This window comes from Lissotriton vulgaris, chromosome 9, assembly GCF_964263255.1.
Source record: "Lissotriton vulgaris chromosome 9, aLisVul1.2, whole genome shotgun sequence".
Classification (NCBI taxonomy): Eukaryota; Metazoa; Chordata; class Amphibia; order Caudata; family Salamandridae; genus Lissotriton; species Lissotriton vulgaris.
In genome coordinates this window covers 233,367,589-233,389,404 of record NC_141697.1, presented here as the reverse complement: position 1 = coordinate 233,389,404, position 21,816 = coordinate 233,367,589, and the positions used below count along the sequence as shown (strand labels likewise).

At 50.8% G+C, this 21,816-nt stretch overlaps 1 protein-coding gene across 1 annotated transcript in view; it reads right to left on the bottom strand.

The window, feature by feature from the left end:
- The window catches only part of BUB1B (BUB1 mitotic checkpoint serine/threonine kinase B), a 440,231-nt gene that overhangs the window by 124,069 nt on the left and 294,346 nt on the right, over positions 1 to 21,816 (bottom strand). The window contains exon 19 of the mRNA XM_086937370.1: positions 11,218 to 11,465. Coding sequence (XP_086793496.1) covers positions 11,218 to 11,465 — 248 coding nt within the window. The remainder of the gene's footprint in view (positions 1 to 11,217; positions 11,466 to 21,816) is intronic.

Here is a 21,816-nt window from a genome sequence, read left to right as displayed (position 1 = left end):
AACTTGGTTGTTACCCCACGTAGAAGGCTAAGCAGAATGGGCGGTCGCTCTTTCAGAGTCCTGGGGGCAAGGCTCTGGAACTCCCTTCCATTTCACATTCGCTCCATAACTAATCTACTCGCCTTCTGCAAAGCGATCAAAACATTCCTTTTCTCCCCATCCTAATTTCTTATTGCCCTCTCCGTTCCATCTCCCCCTTTTTGGTTTTGCTATAGTTTAGCGCCGGGACGCCTCGTTGCTGGGGCAGCTGTTCGCGCTCAATAAAACGTTATAACATAACATAACATAACTAGTCCACAAAAGCTCCCCACTGGTGATACGAAACACCTGCTCCGATGACCAGGGCCGCTTCACCGCCATGACTTGTCAATGGGAAGAACATATGTACAATATGGTCTCCGTATACATACCCCCGGCACTGCACCAGACCGCCTTCAGAGACCTGGGTAAATTCCTGTTAGAAGAACATATGTACAATATGGTCTCCGTATACATACCCCCGGCACTGCACCAGACCGCCTTCAGAGACCTGGGTAAATTCCTGTTAGATCTACCGGAGGGAGAACTGATCCAGGGCGGGGATTTTAACTCTGTTGTAGACGCCTCCGTAGATCGCAAGCCTCCCAGGGACGCGCACAGACACAATACCCTGAGGGACTTCTTGGATGCGATGGGATTGACTGATATGTGGCGGCTTAAACACCCTACAGATTGCCAATATACCTTCCACTCAGTGGCACACAATAGTCTGTCACGAATAGATTATTGACACTAGCAGCCCCCCCCCCCCGAAAAAGTGAGTGCAGTGGAACATCTATCACGTGGCATCTCAGACCACTCCCCGATACACCTCAACTACACAACGCATGTGCCCACTCGGCGACGGATCTACCCACTGTACCCAGGATATCTCCAAACCCCCAGCATAGCTAAGGCCCTAAAGAAATCCACCGAACAGTATTTCGCAGAAAACACGCACTCTGTAGAATCGCAGAGCATACTATGGGAGGCCTACAAGACTGTGATCCGCGGACACGCCATCTCCACCATTACCAGACACGCTCGAGAACGTAGGGAACACTTAGATAAACTGGAAACAGCATCACAAAGGGCGGAAGTAGTGCACGCAGAAACACCCACTGACGCGACAACACAAATCCTAGCACTGGCGACCCAGGAATATAGGGCATACGCATGGGAACTAGCGAAAACTAAGCAAATACACACCTTACACAGAGTATATGAGCTAGGAGACAAGACGGGGAAGATGCTGGCTTGGTTGGAGAAAAAGGAGAGAGCAAATAGATGCATCGCACAGCTGACACTAGGAGATAGCAGCATCTCCACTGACCCCCAGCTTATTGTAGAGGAGTTAGCAACCCATTACGAACGGGTATACACGTCAAGAGCCAGGGACGAGGCAGACTACATCACACACTTCTTACAAAATATAGACTTACCAGCGTTGCCACTGGAAGATATGCAGATGCTTGAAGCAGACCTTAAGGCTGAAGAATTGGGATTAGCACTAACGGCCCTTCACACGGGGAAGGCCATGGGACCCAATGGTTTGCCAGTAGAACTTTATAAAACAATATCAGGCACCATCACACCGCACTTGCTCGCTATGTATAATGACTGCCGAGGGCAGGGAACCCTGCCCAAAGATCAGAGACTAGCGACGATCGTGGCAATTCATAAACCTGGCAAACCTGTGACACAGCTGTCATCCTACCGCCCGATCTCACTGCTAAATGTAGAAGCTAAAATATTGGCGAAGGCGCTGGCGGTTCGGCTGCAGCCATACCTTACCACCTTGGTCCACCCAGACCAGTCCGGTTTTATGCCTGGCTGCAACACCGCCCTCAACCTACGGCGCATGCATGGCGTGATGGCCCGCATACCCTTGATAAGAGAAAACGCGGCCATCCTCTCACTAAACGCCACAATGGCGTTTCACCTGGTCGAATGGCCGTTCCTTTTTGCAGTACTTCGGAAATTGGGATTTGGTCCCAAATTCTGCGGATGGATTGAACTGTTATATACGGCACCGCTGGCGCATGTGGTAGCGAATGGCCATATTTCACGGGAATTCCGGCTGGGGAGGGGAACGCAACAGGGTTGCCCGCTGTCCCCTCTCCTTTTCGCTCTTGTGCTGGAACTTCTGGCCGCATGGTTGAGACAGGAGCCGCAAATTCGGGGGATACGGTGGGAGGCAGATTAGGAAGACCGGGTCTCCCTATATGCCGACGATGCACTAATATACCCAACATCCCCGGCAGAATCCCTGAGGGCCCTAATGGACATTCTTGCGCAGTACGGGACAATGTCCGGGTATACCATCAATTGGTCAAAATCACTCTTGTATGTGCTGCACGGGCCTACACCCGACCTACCCCCGGGATGCACACTCCAAATCGCGAGTAACAGGTTTAAATATCTGGGGATATACGTCACCCCGCAGGACGATGGGTTCATGACAGAAAACCTAATAAAACTCCTTACGAGGCTCAAGGCAGACGTCGACAATTGGCGGACTCTTGCGTTGACACTGCTGGGGAGGGCGGCATTACTTAAAATGTTGGCACTGCCCAGGTTCCTCTACGCCCTCCAAAACACCCCTTTCCTGGTCCCTCTTTCTTATGTTAAGGCCATTGAAGCGGAAGTCACTCGGTCGACCACCCCGTATTGCACAACGCAAGCTGGTACAAAGCTGGTATGACTGTGGCATTGCCCTACCAGCTGTGAAACTTTACTACTGGACCTCACAATTGGCGATCATAAATCAATGGCTGCATGTCCCCCATGAAGAACCAGCATTCAGGCTAGACAGGGCTATCCTTCCTGCACAAAACCTGATGAAAGCTTTCTACACTAATAAAAGAAAACATACTCACAGGTCCCACTGCACACACAGTTAAAATATGGCACACTGCGCAGAGGGCGCTGGGATGGGAGGGAGTGCTAACACTTGCCACGCCACTTTGGGAGACTCAACGGCTCGGCACCCTAGTGAACACCAGGGGATTCAGACAATGGGACCTCATTAGTATCTCAAAGATTGGCGACCTCTGGGTGCAAGGAGAGATCCTTACTTTCGCGACATTACAAGCCAAGTATAACATGGGTGACACAGAACGTTATCGGTACTTACAAATTAGGCACGCCCTCCAGGGCGCAATCCCCCAGGACACCACACTGGCTGATTCCTCACCCCTTGAGGATAGAATCCTAACTGACTACATGGACAAAAAAGCTATTTCACAAACTTATAGAAAGTTACTTAATAATCAACCCAAACACACACTGCTTCATCGGGCCAAATGGGAAGCGGATCTGGGAGACATTGATGACACCGACTGGTTGAGCGCACTGGCGTCGGCCCGTGAGGCGGCGATCCCGTCACGACTCAAGCTGATACAGCTCAAGGTACTACACCGGGTGTACTACTCCGGTACCCTCTAACATATGCTAGGGCGCGCAATGGATCCTTTCTGCATTAGAGGTTGTGGGCAAGTGGTCCGGCAAGACCCCCGGTGTTGCACATCTGCCAACCTACTGACCTAAACCTAGCGCTACAGAATTGGGCTACACTGGGCATGACCATCGCCAAGCGAAACATTGCCAAACACTGGGGCTCAGGGTCACTGCCAACATTGATTCAGTGGGGCACAGACATGGACATAGCCATGGTGGCGGAAAAAGCGGTATACACTCACAGGAGCTGTCCCAAAAAATGGTCCAGAATATGGGGGAAATGGAATGAATCAAGAGGGAATATCTGCGATCCGCCACACGTGATTTCCACCTGTTAGACCCGGCCTCGTGGCGTGGTCCTCCCTAACCCGTAGCAACACCCTTCCGAGCTTACACCACAACAGACCCCCCCCCCCCCCCCCCCCGAGTCCCCCGTCCTAGCCAACCTTTCCCTCCATGTTAGTCCTGACCCTTCCCGGACTTCCCAGCCCGTGCCTCCATCTTCCCGGCTCGTAGGCCCTGTGTGCCCGCTTTTCGGCACCTAAGATGGCCGCCCGAGCCAACGCGGCCTAGGCCGAGAGGCACCACCCTGGCTGGAAGACAGAGCGCTCCCCGCGAGTGAGAAATGGAGGAGCAGTATCCTTCACACCTCCGACCTCTCCTCGAGAAGTGGGTTTCGATCGCCCCTCCAGCCGCCTGGAGGGCTGGCTCCACGCCTGCTGCGTGTCTGGGACTCCTCACGAACCCGACCTGAATGGATCAAGGGGCCGCGTGGCAGGAAACCCCAACAAGCGGCCCCCAGGTGCCAAGTCCCCTGCCGACCAGACTCCGGAGATCAAAGAGGAGCAGTCCTATAACTGGGGTTGCTCCGGGACTATCAAGAGATTCGATCTTGAAACGACGAGAGCCCTGCGGACGTGGTCGCGGCTCATTTGGCAGAGAAGGACTTCTGCTGGAACCACCTGAGCCCTGCTGAGTGACTCGCAGCTCCCCTGCAACTTGGAAACACCGAGCCCTGCTGAGTGACTCGCGCCTCCCCTTGCACCCTTGAAACACCTGAGCCCTGCTGAGTGACTCGCGGCTTCCCTGAAGAACGGAAGACCTCCAACCTCTTGCTTGAGCCCTGCTGAGAGACTCGCGGCTCCTTGACTCTCCTGGTCCGGCTGGACCCTGAAAGATCGCCCCGTATCGCCCGGCTCGAGGATTGAGAGCTGTGCGTTGGGTACGCAACGATATTGACAATAATCCCATAAGACTGTCCCGCTACCCTGACCAAGACTCTTTGAGCGCTTGTTCTACTTGTACTACCGGCTTTCTCTGACCATAAAGATCCCTTGAATCACGAGATAAAGAAAAGTCTTTAAGAAGCTACGTTGTGGTGTCTCTTTGTCGTGTGGTGCTTGTGTGGTGTGTACGATCCTAGATTCAAGACTCTTCCCCTGAGGAGTCTCCCTCCAGTACTTGTCTTCGTACCTAGGGAGGTGGGTCCCAGGGTGGTCAGGCACACTTCCTGCCCTCCCCTGAGGTCGCCTTCTAACACCACCCCAGCCCATGAACGAGATCCGAATCAAGGGACAGGGTTGTAGGTATAAATGGGAGACTGCGGGGAGGTCGGTACAGCGGAGAACGGCATTACAGACGTGGGGAAATGTTGAACTGACGATAATGATCTGTAATGTGTGAAATGTTTATGTTCATTGCTCAATCATATATACTTGGAGTGGATCACTGTTTAATATTATTCCAAATGTTGGTGATTGTACAAATGAGAAATGACAATAAAATGTTTTAAAAAAAAATAATTAAAAAAAAGATTGAAGCCACACGGAGATTTAATAAAGCTCAAGTTCACTTTAATGGCCGCTTGCCAGTAGGAAAACACTCCAGAACACCAGCATTCACGTAGTTGCCAGATGCGTTTCAGGAAACAAATCCTTTTATCAGTGGCAATTTTAAGAAAGAACAAGGGAAGGTTTCCTGAAGAACTTAGTGCATTAATACATAAGGATAATTTTGACTGTTGGGAAACGCACCCACTGAGGCAGCAACGGTGTGTACTACATCGCCCAGAATGCTGTGAGGCCACGCCCATTGGGGCAGGTGCGATATATTTGAACTTTACGTCACCAAAATCGTTTCCCTTGGTATTTCTGAAAATTGCCACTGATGAAAGGATTTGTTTCCTGAAACGGGTCTGGCAACTAAAAGGCAACAGGGTGTGTTTGCACACATGTCAACTCAGGCCCCGCCTCCTCCCTTCACCACTGTGCAAACACGCCACGTGGCGGTTGGGGATTAACCCCCCCTTGAATACTGAGGGTCTCTGGGGTGCAACTAGCCCACCAGCTACCTCCATTAAGTGCCACAGAGCTGTGTTGCAGAGAGGTGTAAAAAGGGGCATGGCCTCACAACACCTCTCTCCAACGCAGCCCCCTGGCGCATACTGGAGGTTCCTGGTGGGCTATTTGGCCCCAGGAAACCCCATTTTTCAAGGGAAATTCTTTCCCCATCTGCAAACGTGGCCCCTTCCACCATTTAAAAATAAATAAATAAATGTATGGCCCCGGGGACCCCATCCCGGGGACCTGGCCTCTCGTTGGGGACCGTGGGGGGGTCCCCAATCCCCCCACGGTCCCGCCGGCTCCCCATGTCCTTCGGGAGCCGGCATTGCTTTTCCACATGGGGGAGCTGCTAAGATGCAGCTCCCCGGGTGGAAAAGCATTTTAGTTTGAATTTTGAAAGAGAGAGCAGGTTTCCCTGCGCACTATTTCAAAATGCAAACCAAGTATGCAATGGCAGGGCGGAAGCCGCGAGGTTCCCGCCCTGCCATAGGAAAATTGTGTCCCGGGGGTGGGCACTCCGGGACACTGCACGAGCCGGCCCTGGGGGGGTGGCGGTGCCCAGGGCCATCAATGGCTCCAGTAGGGGGGCCGCGCGGCCCCCTCACATTTTCAAAGCCCCGGGGGGTAGTGGTCCCCGGGGCTGGGGGGGGGGTCTGGCACGGACCCCCAATCTAAATATTTAGAGACCCGGGGAGGTGGCGGTCCCCGGGGCGTGTGGGGGGCTTGAGCCCCCCCAACACAGGGTATTTTTTTAAAAACAAAAAAGCCACGGGCTGCGGGGGAGGGGGCAGTGTGCCCCCCGCAATCTCAATTAAGTCGAGCCCCGGGGGTGGCGGTCCCCGGTGCTGCGGGGGGCAGTGTGCCCACCCCACAAATCTCAATTAAGTCGAGCCCCGGGGGTGGAGTTCCCCGGGGCTCGGGGGACCTTGAAGGCCCCCCCAACATTATACTATTAAGCCCCGGGGCTAATTAACATCCAAGCGCGGGAATCAGCGCTTCGTTTTCTTTTTTTCTTTAAAATCGGCAGGATCCCTGTACCCTGCGCGGATTATGCTGATTTTTTAAAAAAATATATAGATTTTTGGGGGCCTTGTGGGACCCCCTGAGCAGGTCTAGGGGGTCAGGGTGTTTCTACCATGCCCCCTTTATGCGTTCTGCACGTTTTTTTTTCTGTTTTCACCGCAGCCATAGATAAATATATGTGATTTTAATTTTGATTTTCTCAGGAACTACTGAACAGATTTACACCATTTAACCAAAAGGCACGACTCTGAACCAAGGTCTACCTTTCTGCCAAATTTGGTGTAATTCCGTTCAGCAGTTCGGGCTGCAACTGCGACTAAAGGTTCCTATGGGAAATTGCATGGAGAAAAGTTTTGGGACCCCCCCTTTTTTCTCAGCCCCCGCTTGATGAATCACCCCGAGACTTTCAGGATAGGAGCGGACCGGAGCTGGCCATAAGTTTTGAAAATGTCGCGACAATTCGTCAACCGGCGCCAAAGTTATTCCAAATAGAATGTTGCGGATTTCCTATGGATGTTAGGTCCTAACTATAACTACCTACTGGCGACCGCCAAAATATATATATATATTTATTTTTTCACTGAAAAAACCATAGGTTTCAGACATGTTATAGTTAGGAATTAGCATTGAAAAAACCTTCGAAATTCACTGAAAAAAACATAGGTTTTAGGGATGTTATAGTTAGCTGGACATTTCACTAACAAAACCATAGAAATTCCTCCGTTATAGTTAGTTGTACTAACTATAACTCGCGCGCCGGCAATCCACTGCTGATGATGTCACATATTACATCATTCATGACATGGTCAGTGACATCACTGATGACATATCAAATGGGAGATGTCATCAGTGCCCCTTTTATACCTCTCTGCAACGCAACTCTGTGGCACTTACTGGAGTTACCTGGTGGGCTAGTTGACCCCCAGAGACCCTCAGGATTCAAGGGGATTCCCCAACTTAAAATAAGCCACACGGCGCGTTTGCACCCTTGTCACATCAGGCCACACCGCCTCCCTGCACCACTGTGCAAACGCACCCTGTGGCGTGTTTTAAGTTGGGAATTAATTCCACTTAAATCCTGAGGGTCCCTGAGGGCCAACTAGCCCACCAGCTACCTCCAGTAAGCGCCTGTAAGCGCCACAGAGCTGCGTTGCAGAGGTATAAAAAGGGGAGGCCCTCGGACCACTTCTCTGCAAAGCAGCTCTGTGGCGCATACAGGAGGTACCTGGTGGGCTAGTTGGCCCCCAGGGACCCCGCAACTCATAAATCAAGCCCGGGGAGGTGGCGGTCCCCGGGGTAGCGTGGGGAGGATTGGTGAGCTCCCTCACGCATTTTTTTCAGTGCCCCCGGGACCTGGCTCTGGCCTTAAATACAATGATGCGCAGGAGCCTGTACTTCGTTTTTTTTTTTTTTTAAATCTCAGCCGGATTAGCGACCCCAACCAATTTTTTTTAATGCTTTTTGGGGCCCTGGGGGCCCTTGTGGGACCCCCTGAGCAGGCCTAGAGGGCCAGTGTGTTTCTACCCTGCCCCCTTTTCTTGTTTTTTCACTGTGTTTCACTGTTTTATTGTGACTCAGTTCTACTGAGTCACAAGATAGCCGCCAACACTTTTGCCAAAGATATTGAGAAAACAAAAAAACGCTTTTCCTATGGAAACTAGGTCCAAACTAGAACTACCAACTGGCGACCACCAGTAGGTAATTAACACAAACCCACTCACTAACACCCCTCACTAACACCCCTCACTAACACCACCCCTCACTAACACCACCCCTCACTAACACCACCCCTCACTAACACCACCCCTCACTAACACCACCCCTCACTAACACCACCCCTCACTAACACCACCCCTCACTAACACCACCCCTCACTAACACCACCCCTCACTAACACCACCCCTCACTAACACCACCCCTCACTAACACCACCCCTCACTAACACCACCCCTCACTAACACCACCACTCACTAACACCACCACTCACTAACACCACCACTCAATAACACCACCACTCACTAACACCACCACTCACTAACACCACTCACTAACACCACTCACTAACACTCACTAAGAGTAGTCCTGACCTGTACTGAGGGCAGCTCCAGTCCAAAGACCTGGACTGCATTCTTAAGCACCATGGCATTGGATGCCCCCTCCTCTGTAGCCACTGTTGGCGGCGAGAGCATGCCAGTATCTGTTGGAAGTAGCCAGTCCACTGGCCTCCCCAAGTTCCCCATATCACTCCAAATTCTCCTAGGAGACATCCTGGGTTTGAAGAGTGTCCCCAGACCCCTCCCAATGGTCTCCTGTGCCTAGCACATCTTCAAAGTGCTGAGGCGACAACATAGAACCTAGGGTTCTGTCAATGTCGGAATTGGCGTTGAGCGATGTAGTTCCAGCTCAGTGTCGTCGGGGAAGAGTATCGGGCGTGCGCCACCGCTGGACATCGGCAACGTCACATGCACCGACTTCAGATCCGACGCTGGGGGCGGTCGTGATTGCAAGACCAGCATAGAACAAGATCCGGGATCAGATCCCTATTTCTCCACCGGTGCCTTGGCCGGAGTCAACTGTGTCAAATACAAAAGGGGCCCTTTCCAACTCTGCGGGACCCAAGGGATCACCAGCAAGGTTGCTCCGCTCAAATTCGGACCGCATAGCATCATAAAACTCTTTTTTGAGCGGGAGTCGCTCCGGCTCCCAGAAGGGGGGGGTTTGGGGGTTGCAGAGTCGACTGGCTCCACGTAACCATGCCTAGAGCTTTGATGCTCCTTAACTCTCTCGACGACCAATGCCAATTGAGGTGAAGATGAAGTCCTCTTGGACTTCTTCTCCTTATGCCTCTTCCCAGAGTGTCCCAATGACCTCAAGTGGGAGAAAGAGGACTTAGGGCTCCCGGAGTGGTTCAGCGACCTCCTTCTTTGATCGGGACTTCCACGGAGTCTCGCTGGACGGTGTCAACTGCCTGGCTGCGAAAAGATTCACATTGCACACTCCCTCAAGGTCTTCGGAGTCATAGCCCAGCAGTCCGAGCACGACTTAGTATTGTGGTTGCGCTTGAGACACCAAAGACAGATGTGATGGGAATTGGTGACCGACATGTTGCGCGAACAGGTCCCAAAAATCTTGAACCCTGTCTTCCTAGAAGACATCCCTTGCAGAGAAAGAAATGAACAGACATCCACGCGCCTGGGTGGTGCCTATATAGACACAGCGATGTCATAACAGACCCTAACGACCCAGACGAATCGAAGCTGAATAGAGCCACCTGATGTCACACGTAAGGGGTATTGCTCAGCCTGAAGCATGGGAAATTCAAAGGTAAGGGATCTGCAGCTAGAACTTTCTATCAGATAGGAGGAGTTTTTGGCCCACATGGACATCCGTAATGGGTCAACTATTTTAACACTTGTTTTAATACATTAAACAAAACTGTATCAGTATCAAAGTACAAGAATCTTATGCTTTACATCATTGGCAGGTATGTTATTCCTCCATACTTGTCCTTAGTAAGGCATATGTACACTATTAGGTATTAAAACATACCACAGAATATATACATTATTCCCAACATCATATTGCCAACTTGTGCATATTGTAGTGTTTTTCTTGTTTGGAATTGGAGGCATCTGTGACTTGGACTGTTTTTAAGATCCTATAATTCTAAAATGTTTAGAGATTTGCCGTGGTTTACCTCTCTTCATCACACTCTCAGGATGGGCCGAGCTCTGCGATCTTTCAGCTTGTTGGGGAAGACATGTGTGAGCCTCTTTACTGCAACCATCTATGGCAACAGGTGAAAGGAGGGCCGTTTTGACCACTACTAGAAGGTAGTTTTCAGTTGTTATGACTTCCCATTCAATCTGCATCTTTTTCCTTCTCATGTCTTTAGGGTAAGGAAGCCACAGATGTGCTTGCCTGCCCAGACACTTTCACAGTTTTGTTTAGTTTTTTAAGTTCTTCCTTTTGACTTCATGTGGCTGCATGCATCCGCCATTGCTTTTTGCACCTTACACATCCTCTCATCCTACCATGTTTCCTGCACTGATAAAAGATTCCCAGGAGAAAATATGTATCTAGAGATCGATTTACAATGCAGAAAACGTCACCCGTGGATCTAGGATCCATAGTAAAACCCTGCTACTGCCACTGCACAATGTTTGAGTTCGGCAATTTTCCAAACTATCCAGAACCCTACAGTCTTATGCCGAATACAGTGGCCCATCATCAGCGTCTGGCACTTTCCAGAGTGAGTCAGGCAGAAGATAAAAGTCAAGTTTTCGGGAGTTTGAAGGTTCTCTTAATCAAGTTTTAATCAGAATTACAAATAGGAAGGGTGAACCAGAATCCCTACTCATACCACATGTATTACCTTAGTTTTTTTAGGCAAGGCGTTTGATTGTAGTTGAGCGCTTTCACACTGAGTGGCTTCCTCTCAGTTGCACAAATGGTCTGTTGTAGTGTTTCAGAGCCTTCCTTCACTTCATCTCTCTGCATGGATAACGCATGGAAGGGAGTCGATGAAAAAGGTGCAGCTCTTGCAAAGGCACAAGTGTCTTCAGGGATTGGAAATAAGGATTTATTCCCATCTGAGCCATTGACAATCACATCAAGTTCATTCTGGAATAGAAGGATAGTAGCAGCATGAAATCGATATTTGGCATCATTGACATGCATTTATTTCAACAGTAGCCATCATTTTGTAATTCCACTCTCCCAATAAAACATGTCACACAGCAAACAAAATGTATATTTTACTAGTGAAAAAGCCAGTTTCATTTTTGTGTATGAAAACCAAACCAAGCCTGGCACAATTCTTTAAAGGTGATTGGTTTCTACTGAACAGAAAGTGCCAAACAATTCCCTTCATACCAGGCTGCAGCCTACATATGTACATGTACCTATATAGTGCAACCCTGCTGTGAAGCAACAGGAGGCAAACCCAGGAATATGTCCCACAAATGTTAGCAATAATCAATAATAGTGTATGTTGCTTCTGGTGGTGTGTGGCAGCACTCTTTGAATAGAAATGTATTTTTTTTGCAGAGCTGGACAGTCGGTCAGACGTTCTGTCCTTGCAAAAGATTTGTGATCGGTTTTGTTAGAATAGACTTTGCAAACCTCTTTTCAAACCTCTAATCCATGCTTGTATTTTATATGCAATCATTGCTATGAACGGAACAAGCATCTTAACGTAAAACCTAAAAGAAGTAGTTACTTAGATTGGAAATGAATCTTCTGGTGGATACTCTAGCCATCTACAGATTTCTTGAGGCTTTAATCACATCCAGGTGCCAGACTGGATCAGAAACATCAAAATAGCTCCCCTGAGCCAGGAGGTAGCGCTAGACCCAGGATCAGCACCAGGTACCACAGCATCAGCATCAGCATCAGCTACAACCCTAGACATGGCATCATTAGCGCCACTCAAGTGCCCAACCCACACATCAACATCAGTTCCTCATGTACTTTTTTCATACCCTTAGAGGGTGACAAGATTGACAATTCCATGCAGTGTACCAAGACTGAGTGGGAACTTTAGGAATGGAACTATGATCATTCCTGAGAACAGAGAGGTGGATGGGATTGTGAGGAATCTGGAGGTAGAGTATCCACCAGAAATATAGTTACCATAGGTAAGGTACATGTTCTTCTTATCGATAACTGCAGATTCATCACCTCTTGAATCAATGCCTAAGCAGTATTGCCCTAATAGTGGGTCTAAGGAGATTGCCAAACTAAAACATCATGCAGAGGATTTCAAGTGAAATGGCCATCTCTGCAGACTTCTAAATCCATGCAATAATGTCTGGTGAAAGTGTAGATGAAAGCCCACATTGCAGCTGACATATCTAGGACCAGAACGCCTCTGTACAATGCCAAAGTAACTATGCTCCCAGATGTCCTCATGTTTAGAGAACCCACCAGGTGTTTGAAAACCAAACATATCTCATAAACTTAAGCCCACAGTTTCATTACTTACTGACACAAGGGACACAGAACCTCATAAGGAGTAGTTTCTGTCCTGTAACTCCAGTTCTGTAGTAGGGGTATCTCTGTTATAGTCATAATCTAGTGAATAGTCCCGCCCATGTGCGTGGACCCGGCAATCAAAAATAATCTCTTAAGTTGTCAAAATAATGCAGAAACTGCAAAGACACTTAAGAGAGAATTTAAAGACAAATAATGCAGCCTATATCCACAGGCTACACGGTCCAGTACTTCAACTAGAAATTCCACCAAAAAACACCACACACAGCACAGCCAGCCAGTTTCTACCATAGAGAAACTTACCTCCCCCAGTCAAAGACTCTGGAATGAGAGAGAGGAAGGTAGGGACAGACAAGCCCCATAGGCTGCCATTATGTGGTTTAAATAGGATACTGTGCCTTTAAGAGAACTTTCCAGAACTTCTCCCAGTATCCCAGAATGCATAGCAGGTCCCTCTACTTTCAGTTCTTTTTGAAGGCGAAGCACGCCAGACCTGTCGCATTCTTTACATGATGAAAAATCTCCACCGGGGAGGAGGGCGGGCGCTTATGACTATAACAGAGATACCCCTACTACAGGACTGGAGTTACAGGACAGAAACTACTCCTTCTGTAGTAGGGGATCTCTGTGTATAGTCATAATCTAGTGAATAGAATGGCAAGCCCCTACCCACACCAAAGCGGCGGTGGAGAACATAACGCCACTACTGTGCGAACAAATTCCGCAGCGAAGCCTGCCCAACCTGAGCGTCTGCCCTGGCGTCAGTGTCCAGGCAGTAATGCTTAGCAAAGGTATGAACCGACTTCCAAGTGGCTGCCTTGCAGATTTCAGCAATCGGCACGTTACGGAGCAGAGCCGTCGTGGCAGCTTTGCCCCTGGTGGAATGAGCCTTAGGCTTACCTCCTAAGGTCTTATTAGCCTTTTGGTAACACAATTGTATGCAGGACACAATCCACCTAGAGATGGACTGCTTAGAGGTCGCAAGACCCGTCCTGACCGATCCATAATTGATGAACAACTGGTCAGACCTACGAATATCTTTGGTTTTATCCAGATAAAATTTCAACACCCTCCTAACATCCAGGGAATGGAGAGACCTCTCCGCTGGGGATGAAGGGTTCTGAAAAAACGTAGGCAAAGTTATAGTCTGGTTGACATGAAAATCAGAAATAACCTTGGGAAGAAATTTAGGGTGAGTACGCATAACAACCTTAGCAGCATGAAATAAAGTACAAGGTTCATTACAACACAACGCCTGAATTTCACTCACCCTGCGGGCCGATGTAATGGCCACGAGGAACGCCGCCTTCCAGGACAGGTGCTGCAACGAAGCCTTATGAATAGGTTCAAAAGGCTCCTTCATCAATCTGGACAGCACCACATTCAATTCCCATGAAGGCGAGGGAAGCCTGACAGGAGGTTCTTCAAACCTTCCAGAAAATCTTTGATCACAGGGATCTGGAAAAAGGAAGTCTGTGAAGGGCATTTCCTGTAGGCAGTCAATGCAGCAAGATGTACCTTAATGGAATGGACATTAAGGCCAGACTGCGCCAAATGTAAAAGGTAAGGAAGGATGACATCTTCCTTGCAGGTCGTAGGATCATGGTTCTTAGACTGGCACCAGATACAAAACCTCTTCCACTTGTAAGCATATGAAGTCCGAGTGGAAGGTCTCTTAGACTCCTTCAGTATGTCCATGCAATCATCGGGCAGATTCAGATGGCCATATTGCACTATCTCAGGAGCCATGCCGCCAAACTCAAAGACGAGAGGTTGGGGTGTAACATCCGTCCCCCGAACTTCGTGAGAAGGTCCGGCCTGCACGGCAACCGAATGTGAGGAAGGAGAGACCGGTGAAGTAGGTCCGTGAACCACCACTGCCTGGGCCACTCCGGGGCGATGAGTATCATCCGAGCTCTGGACCGTGCCAGCTTGATGAGCACCGCCGGAATCAGGGGAATGGGAGGAAAGGCGTACAGAAAGCTGTTCGTCCAGTTGATCCATAACGCATTCCCCAGCGTCCCCTGCTGGAAGTACCTGGAGGCGAAGTCTCTGCACTTGCTGTTTTCGGCGGTGGCGAACAAATCTACGTCTGGAGTTCCCCACCTTGCGAAGACTTCTCCTAGCACTTCGTCGTTTATGACCCATTCGTGGTTTTCCTGAACCAGTCTGCTCAGTGCGTCTGCCTGAACATTCTGCACACCTGGTAGATGGGTGGCCGTTATCGTCAGTCCTCTGGCTAGGAGCCAGTGCCAGATCGCCTGCGCCTCCTGTGACAGAGTGCGCGATCTCGAACCCCCCTGCTTGTTGAGGTAATGCATCGTGGTGGTATTGTCCGTCTGTACAAGCAGAGTTGGTCTGGAAGGACGGAAGAAAGGCCTTCAGGAAATTGATGTGATACGTGGCCTCCATCGGTGACCACGTGCCTTGAATCTGTAGAGTCCCGGAGTGCGCTCCCCATCCCAGAAGAGACGCATTCGTCACGACAGTCTGCGTGGGAATGTCCTTGTGAAAGGGAACCCCTCTGAGGAGATTCTCCGCCGAACACCACCACTTCAGAGACTGAAGAGCATGCAGCGACAGGCGAATCTTGTCGTCCCAAGATCCTTTCCTCTGATCCCACTGGTCCTCCAAGCACTCCTGCAGCGGTCTCATGTGCAGCCGTGCGTGTGGCGTCAGGAAGATACAAGAGGCCATCGATCCCAGTAGAGAAGACACCGTCCTCACTGTTGTAGATGGAGTCGTCATAAGAGCCTGAGCCTTCCGAAGGAGTGATAATCGTCGCTCTTCCGAAGGAGACACGCTTGCTGACAGCGTATTGATGGAGGCTCCCAAGTACTGTATGCATTGGACCGGAGTCGGGACAGACTTGGCCATGTTGATGTGCAGCCCCAGCTTGTTCAAGAGAACGCACGTCTTCTGGAAGTGTGCTCGCGCTTCCGAGAAGGAGGATGCCTTGATCAACCAATCGTCCAAGTACGGGTAGACGAACACCTTGTTCTTTCTCAGGTGCGCTGCTACCACCGCCATGCACTTCGAGAACGTTCTTGGCGCAGACTTCAGTCCGAATGGGAGTACTGTGTATTGATAGTGATTGGTGCCAACTTGGAACCGCAGGAACTTCCTGTGTTTGTGTGCAATGGGCACATGGAAGTAAGCATCCTGTAGGTCTATAGCGCATAGCCAGTCTCCCCGTTGCAACTGAGGGTAAATCTGATGCAACGACAGCATGCGAAACTTTTCTCTGCGAATCCATTTGTTTGCCTGTCGCAAATCCAGAATGGGCCTGAACTCGTTCTTGTCCTTCTTGCGAACCAGAAAGAAGGACCGGGAGTCCAGACCTCTTCCTCTCTGAGACAGAGGTACGTCTTCTATCGCCCTTTTCCTCAACAGGATATCCGCTTCCGCCTGCAGCTCGCGCAGCTGAAACTGCGAGCTGACCGGTGGAATTGCTGGAGGAGTGCTGGTGAACCGAAGACTGTATCCATTGCAAACAATATTCAGCACCCACTTGTCCTGAGTAATTTTTCTCCACTCTGCCAGAAAAAATTGAATGCTTCCCCCTACCGGAGTGGGTAACAGATCCGGGGGAAGTAGGTTCCTAGGGCCTAGACCCAGCCTGGCCCTTGGGCGCTGGGGCCGATTGCTGGCCACCTCTGCCCTTCTGGCGCTTCTGGAACGGCTTACGGAACTGGTGTTGCTGTTGCGATTGCCCCGAAGCCTGTCCCCGTCCACGGCCTTGCCCGCCGAACCGCCGTTGGAAAGGGCGGTACTGCTTCTTGGTCTCTTTAGGCTTCTCCAGGCCCACAGCCGTTAGCGTCTCGGCCTCCGCCTTCATGCGGGCCATCTCATCGTCCGCATGCTTCCCGAAGAGGGTCTCACCGGAGAACGGTAGGTTGGCAACCCTCTGCTGTGCGTCCGGTTTCAGGGACGTAAGCCTGAGCCATGCGTGGCGCCGTTGTTTGATTCCGTGGCAAAATCCGTGAGCAGCCAACAGGGAAGAGTCTGCTGCCGCGCTGATAATCTGGTTGGCCACCAGCATCCCCTCACTCAGCACTTCCATGAAGTCTTCACGCTTGTCCCGCGGCAAATGCTCCGCAAAGCGCTCGAGGGAATCCCAGAGGGCGAGGTCGTACCGGCCCAACAGCGCCGTGGCACTCGCAGCTTTCATGGAGGTAGCGGAAGTGCCACAGACTTTCCTCCCCGCTGAATCAATCCACCTTGACTCCTTATCCGGGGGAACCGTGGAGGACGGAGTGGTGGCATGCTGCTTGCGGGCCGCCGTCACAATGACGGAGTCAGGAGGAGGTTCCGTTCTCAAAAAGGCCGGATCCGAATCGGGAGCCCGGTACTTCTTCAGTAATCTTGATGGCGCCGCCCTCGTCACCGCAGGGGTGAGAAACAGGGCCATAGCCGGTTCTTCCAGGCCCGGCACCGGAGGCAGGAGAGGGCGAGATAGGTGTTTTTGATGTAAAGTCTCAAAAATGACTGACGTTTTCGGGGTAGGCACCGTCAGGGAGATGCCCAACTTCGCAGCTCCCCGTAAAAGGACGCCATGGAACGCCACCAGGTCATCTATCGGGGACACTCTCGTGTCCGGTGACCCCGATAGGGTAGGAGAATAGTCCCTGGTCCCAGAGGACCTCGTCTGTGAGCGAGATTCGCGCCTCCTACGGCGGTGTCTTGACCTCGTGGATGATCTGCGTCGCGATCTCTCCCTCCTTCCAGAGCGAGAGCGCGACCTGCCCGCTCGTGGCCGCTCCTTCGGTTTTCGTGGAGGGGTCTTCCTCGGTTCCCCACGGGGTTTCGTCGGTTCCTCACGGGGTTTCGGTTTTGGGGTTCCCTTAGGAGGAACAGGCAGGGACGGCAGGGAAGTGGACCTCGGAGGAGGAACATTCGGCTGCGGGGTGGGCCCATGTGGAGGGACCGGAGGTGGAGGAGGGTCTCCTGAAGGCAGTGGCGGTTTGGGTGGAGGATCCTCCTTAGGCACAGGGGGAGGGGTCGGAGTCCTGGGCCGAGACGGAGTGTACACCTCTGAGTACACCGAGCCCGGTGACCCTTTAGGCGAAGGGTGCGGAGAGCCAGCCCCATCAGCAGGTGACCGCTTCCTCTTGCGTCCTCCACTTGAAGCAGCGTGACTTCTGGGACTAGAATCCCTCTTGCGCTGTTTTGGAGAGGCTGACCGACTCCTAGACGCTGACCGCTGTCTGCTGGACGCAGAGCGACGCTTTTCGGGCGTCGAACGACGCTTCCTCGACTCCGGCGTCGATCGCCGTCCCCTCGGCGTCGACCCTCTTTTCCTCAGCGTCGACCATCGACTCCTCGACGTCGACTTCTTCTTCCGCGACGCCGTACGCCGCCTCCGACGTCGAGCGTTCCGTCTTCGACGACGAATGTCGCCTTCTCGATGCTCTCGACGTCGAGGAGCCCCTCGACGTCGACCGGTGCCTCGACGCCGATCGACTGTGTCGCCTCGACGCCGATCAACGGTGTCGCCTCGACGCCGATCGACGGTGTCGCCTCGACGGCGATCGACGGTGTCGCTTCGACGGAGAGTGTCGATGCCGCTTCGACGGCGAGCGTCGATGCTTGTCACTGCGCCTCCGGCGTCGGTAGGAAGACCTCGACGTCGACGAAGATGATGACGTCGACGGTGGCTTCGACGGCGACTTCTCCATGATCTTCGACGTCGAGCCATCACGCCGTCTCGACCCGGAGCCCCGGGGAGAAGGGGAGCACACCGCCGTCATCCCTCTCGACGTCGTCGTCGATGCAATCGACGTCGACGGAGACCGGGACCGTTTGCTGGACTTCCTGCCTCCGGGGAGCCCCCCAGAGGCCTCAGCAGAGGCAGAGGGAGCCTTCCCAACCTGCCCAGACTCACCTGCAGCCTGCAGACGCCTCTCCTCAAGGCCAGAAAGCCTGATCTTCATCCTGGCCCTCAGAGTCCGAGCAGTAAACTGCTGGCAGATGGCACAATCCTCAGGGACATGATCTTCAGGGAGGCACACGATGCAGACATCATGGGGATCACCCTTGGCCTTCTTCCTCCCACATGCTGGGCACTTAACAAAAAGGCCAGGCATTTTAGAGCCCTAAAACGCCTAAAACAGCACAAAACAGGAGAAGAGAACACCAAGAAGTAAACTGCAACACTTTTAGAATTCAAAAGTGTCCAAAAAAAACCCAATAAACCCTTGAAAAAGGGAGAGCTCAATGCCAGGGTCCTGTAAGCAGGAGCCGGAAAAAAGAACTGAAAGTAGAGGGACCTGCTATGCATTCTGGGATACTGGGAGAAGTTCTGGAAAGTTCTCTTAAAGGCACAGTATCCTATTTAAACCACATAATGGCAGCCTATGGGGCTTGTCTGTCCCTACCTTACTCTCTCTCATTCCAGAGTCTTTGACTGGGGGAGGCAAGTTTCTCTATGGTAGAAACTGGCAGGCTGTGCTGTGTGTGGTGGTTTTTGGTGGAATTTCTAGTTGTAGTACTGGACAGTGTAGCCTGTGGATATAGGCTGCATTATTTGTCTTTAAATTCTCTCTTAAGTGTCTTTGCAGTTTCTGCATTATTTTGACAACTTAAGAGATTATTTTTGATTGCCGGGGTCCACGCACATGGGCGGGACTATTCACTAGATTATGACTATACACAGAGATCCCCTACTACAGAACCATGGTTATTGATGTATCCCATCACATGTTTCACATGAGGACGTAAACAGAGGGGGAGGGGTGACCGTTTTGTGTGAGGAGGTTTAAGGCAGGCCAGGAAGTAGTAGTCCTAATAAGGAGTAATGGGCTTCAAGGGGTATGAGAGGAAGCCTAAAATCTTCTGTCATCTACTATCTTTCTCTGGATAATGTTGCAATTTTTGTAGATGAATGATGTAGGTTTGGCAGAGTTTTTGCCAATCTCAAAAAGCATTTTGGGCTTTGAATATCTGAAGATTGCTGCATCCTAAGGCTGCTTATATGTTCTCTTTGCAATGCGATTAGGTCAGTGAATTAAATTTTTTTTAGCATCCTCTGTCAAAGGTCCTTTGCGGTATAGGTTGCTATACAAGCTGACCTTTATTTTTCAGGGTTCATCATGATCACAGTGCTGGAACACTACAGCTTGGTAGTGGATCAATTACGGTAGTGATGTGATCAGTCACTTTTGTGGGTTAGGTGGGACTTAAGTAGCTATCTTGAGGCATACTTCATTTAAGTTAATGCTTCTTATTTCAATGCCAGAAAAATGATAGCGCTCTGGCCTACACACACATTCAAACTGGGGTCTCATGATACATTTGCAGAGTACACTTACACTGCTGAATGGCATCAGTAATCTTGAGGTCATCGTTGAGATTCAGGAAGGGCTACGATGTTTATAATATTACTGGGAGACTTTGACTAGAAGATCTCTCTCCTGCACAAACTAGCGACAGAAAACAACAAACTGATATTTGAAGTAAAGTCCCAAATCAAAGTAGCGGTGAAGGGCATCGACTTTCAGTGGTCTATCCTATGGAAAACTCTACTGCAAGTTCACAAACACGATTATTTGGAGCTAATATTGCCCACAGTTCTCGGTTATGGTGAGAGTTGAGAAACGTAATCCACACTATACTACCCAATAAGAGTACTGACGGGTTGCAAACAATACATCGGAGGCAGCCAGAATGGATATCAACCTATAAAAATGCAGCAATAAAAGTACTTCACAGGCTTCCAGTTAAATTATGAGCAAACACAATAAAAGCAAAGTTGAATGCAGAACCCAACCAACAGTTTGAGTTTGAGTTTAAAATTACTTATAGAGCGCACGTCTACCAGCGGTTTCTTGGCGCTACAACTAACAGGATCCAGAGCTAAAAGAATGGGAGAACTGAAGGGGAGTTATTCAAAGGACTTCGTAAACAGAAAAGTCTTGAGGTGTTTACGGAATTGTGAGTACAAGGTGATGGTACGAAGTTCAAGGGGGAGGGAGTTCCAGAGGGTCGGGGCAAGGGTGGCAAATTTAGAGCCTCCCCACTTCTTTCTCCGGTAGCGTGGGATAGTGAGGAGGGACTGGGAGGACGGGCGTAGTTCCCTGGTGGGAACGTATGGGACGATCTCATAGGAGATGAACGCTGGTGCCAGGCCAAGTCGGGCCAGAAAGGTGATGGAGGCGAGCTTGAATTGGACCCTGGCTCGCACCGGGAGCCAGTGTAAGGATTTTAGAAGAGGGGTAGAGTGGTGGAATTTTAGGAGATTGAAGGCCAGGCGGGCCGCCTGGTTTTGTATCTGCTGTAGGCGTCTGCAAGCTATATGCAGGGATACCGGCATATAGGGCGTTGCCGTAATCCAGGCGGGACACCACCATGGCCAGGATGATGAGTTTGAGAGCGGAGAAAGTGAAGAAGCGAGACACCCTGCGTATAGTGCGCAGTGAAAGAAAAGAAGAAGATACCACAGAGCTAACCTGGGAGTGAAGGGTGAGTTGAGAATTGAGTTTTATGCCTAGGGTTTTGACAGAGGAAGAGGGTGTGGGAGAGGGGCCAAGAGAAGGGGGCCAGAAGAGAGAGGACCAGGGGCTGGATGAACCACCCGTCAACACCAGTTCGGTCTTGTCGGGATTGAGTTTGAGGTGATTGTGGTTCATCCAGTCCCTGATATGGAGCATGACAGATTGAAAGTTTAGATCAGAAGAGGGGGAGGAGGATAGATTGAAAACAAGCTGGAGGTCATCCGCATAATTAAATACGGCGACCTCCATCTGTTGAAGAGAAAAATAAGAGTGGCGACATACAGATTAAACAAAAGGGGGCAGAGGGAAGAGCCTTGGGGAACCCCGCACTGAACTTTCCGGACGTCCGCTGTAAAGTCACCCAGGCGAACGGCCTGGGTGCGGTCGCTCAGGAAGGAGGATAACCAGACCAGGGCGGTCCCCCCGATCCCAGCCGCCTTGACACGGGACAGCAAGATGGTGTGATCCACCGTATCAAAGGCGGCTGA